Source organism: Penaeus japonicus, unplaced genomic scaffold (assembly GCF_977035675.1).
Source record: "Penaeus japonicus unplaced genomic scaffold, GWHDUDI00000001_assembly GWHDUDI00000036, whole genome shotgun sequence".
In the NCBI taxonomy this organism is placed as follows: domain Eukaryota; kingdom Metazoa; phylum Arthropoda; class Malacostraca; order Decapoda; family Penaeidae; genus Penaeus; species Penaeus japonicus.
The window spans coordinates 15,684,969-15,687,468 of NW_028234438.1; the positions used below are offsets into that span (position 1 = coordinate 15,684,969).

At 40.4% G+C, this 2,500-nt stretch overlaps 1 protein-coding gene across 1 annotated transcript in view; it reads left to right on the plus strand.

Annotated features, from left to right (window-relative positions):
- LOC147467415 (cytochrome P450 2L1-like) overlaps positions 1–2,500 on the plus strand; it is a 15,140-nt gene that overhangs the window by 10,742 nt on the left and 1,898 nt on the right. The window contains exons 3-7 of the mRNA XM_043014787.2: positions 474–573; positions 733–866; positions 994–1,212; positions 1,298–1,494; positions 1,772–1,886. Coding sequence (XP_042870721.2) covers positions 474–573; positions 733–866; positions 994–1,212; positions 1,298–1,494; positions 1,772–1,886 — 765 coding nt within the window. The remainder of the gene's footprint in view (positions 1–473; positions 574–732; positions 867–993; positions 1,213–1,297; positions 1,495–1,771; positions 1,887–2,500) is intronic.

Here is a 2,500-nt window from a genome sequence, read left to right on the forward strand (position 1 = left end):
GATTGTGGAACTTGTTTGTGATTGTGAAACTTGTTTGTGATTGTGAAACTTGTTTGTGATTGTAAAACTTGTTTGTGATTGTGAAACTTGTTTGTGATTGTGGAACTTGTTTGTGATTGTGAAACTTGTGATGTTTGTGTCATACGACTGGGAATTTTATCGAAGACGATGGTGATATTATTATGTCATCGTATGCAATATATTCCTTCTTCGATATGATTCAGAATCGGCTACGCCTAATATCTGTATGCCAGTCACCTAAATTTTGTAGTCGGATTATCCACATATTTATCTTATGTGGTTATATCAAGAGTCGGAGTGATATAGAATGGGAATAATGATAATGATCAGGCATAGTTTGGTGTATTACATAATGGAAGAAAGTGGAGGAGTGCATGTATCTGTGTGTGTGTGTGGGGGGGGGGGAGGATATATTCCTAGCGCCAAATTAATTCACTATCTTTCTCATACAGGGCTATGGGGTCTGCCAATAATAGGGAAACTTCCCTCCGACGAAGAGTCTCTTTACGACCAAGTAGAGCGGCTGAAGAAGAAGTTTGGTAACATCGTATCGTAAGTAGCTTCGTCCTTCACTTCATTCTACTTCATCACATGCTTTAGAATAACAAAAAACGATCGTGAATCTTATCTCGCTTTTTCCTCGTTATTACCATCATTTTCGTTTCGTAAATATTACCCATAATATTCTCTCTGTCACAATCTCTGCCCTAGGTGGCGCATGGGCAGCCGGATCTTCATCTTCTTCTGCGACTACAAGACCATCAAGGCCGCCTTCGCCAAACCGGAGTTCGCTGACAGGCCGGACCTCTACAGCCTCACTGTCTTTAATCGCTTCACCGAAACCGGTAATTGCTCATTGTACTTGACACACTACAATGTTTCGTGGTAATGAAAGGAGGGGAATAGAGATGTTTGATAGTCTAGTCACGCTTTATTTGCTTAAATACCTTTTTTTTCGTTTGTTTTTTTAAGGTATAATAATCTCCAGCGGTCTAATTTGGCAAAACAACCGAAGATTCACCCTTCGTCACCTGAGGGACCTCGGCATGGGCAAGACCCGCTTGGAGGAAGCCATCCAGCACGAGGCCGTCTGTCTGGTCGAGGACTTCGCGAGACACACGGGGCGTCCGGGTCCTCTCCCTTGGTCCATCAACGTGGCTGTTCTCAACGTCATCTGGCAGATGGTTGCAGGTCGGTGATGTCCTCATTTCCTCTGCGAGCAGATAATTGCAGAAGAAGGATCAAGCCATGTGCTCAAACTTTCTATCTTCTCCAGGCAAACGCTTTGAAGTGAATGATTTCGAAATCCAGAAGCTAAGTAAGCTCAGTAGTTCGTCCTTCGAGGACTTCCAGGCCATCAAGTGGTTCGATTTCATGCCCTGGCTAGTCCCCCTCGTGCCCCACTTCCTCAAGAAGTGGACGGGCGTCCTGAAAGTGACTGACAAGGTACAAGTGATCAGTCAACATATGGCAGTAAGTAGCATTTTAATTCAACCTCATTTTTTGGGTTACAAGCCTTTCTAGAGTTATCCAAGCAGGTTTAAACAAGTTATTATGTCTTTATGTATATGTGTATATATATGTGTGTGTGTGTGTGTGTGTGTGTGTGTTTGTGTGTGTAAATATATATATATATATATATATATATATATATATATATATATATATTTATTTATTTATTTATTTATATATTTATCTATTTATGTATGTATGTATGTCTGTGTCTGTCTATAAACATAACATTTTGCAGAAACACGTGCGGGAGCACCAGGCGACGCTCGACCCCGAGAACCCCCGCGACTACATCGACGCCTATTTGCTGGAGATGGAAGCCCGGAAGGACGACCCTCAGTCGACCATGAGCAGTGAGTCCCATGCATTTTGCTTTCGTGTTATCACAAAAGTGTTCGCTATTTATTGCACTGTTTGCGCATTCCTGATGTAGATGTATAGACATTTGTCTCTGCAATGAAACTCTACGCTTTAACAATGAACCCTGTGCTTATTTCTTATAATATAAATGTTATATTCACTGAAACAAGGACGCGCCCCTAGTGGCAACTCTCTGGCATGACCTTGAAGAATACAGAAAACGGAGGGTCTCGGTTTGAGGGTTAACTTTATTAAATTTCACGGACTGTTTACAAGTCACATAATTTCACAAACGGATAGATATATGATGTGTGCATTACCAGTAAATACAACATAAGTATGGTAGGAATAATAACGCAAGTAACGATAAAGATAGTAATATAAAAAAGTCAAGGAATAGGATAAAAAAAATTAGGTCAGTTAGGCTTACTAAATGATTCCTTGGTGGCTGAGTTCTTGTGGAATCATTTACATAAATCATTCAAGCAAAAGTATGGTGGACAGTGTATGTTATTATGAGTCAATGGACTCATAATATAAAAAACAGAAGGAAAAAAGCTCATGTTTTGCTTGAATTTGTTTGTGTCACTCACGGACTGTAGAAATA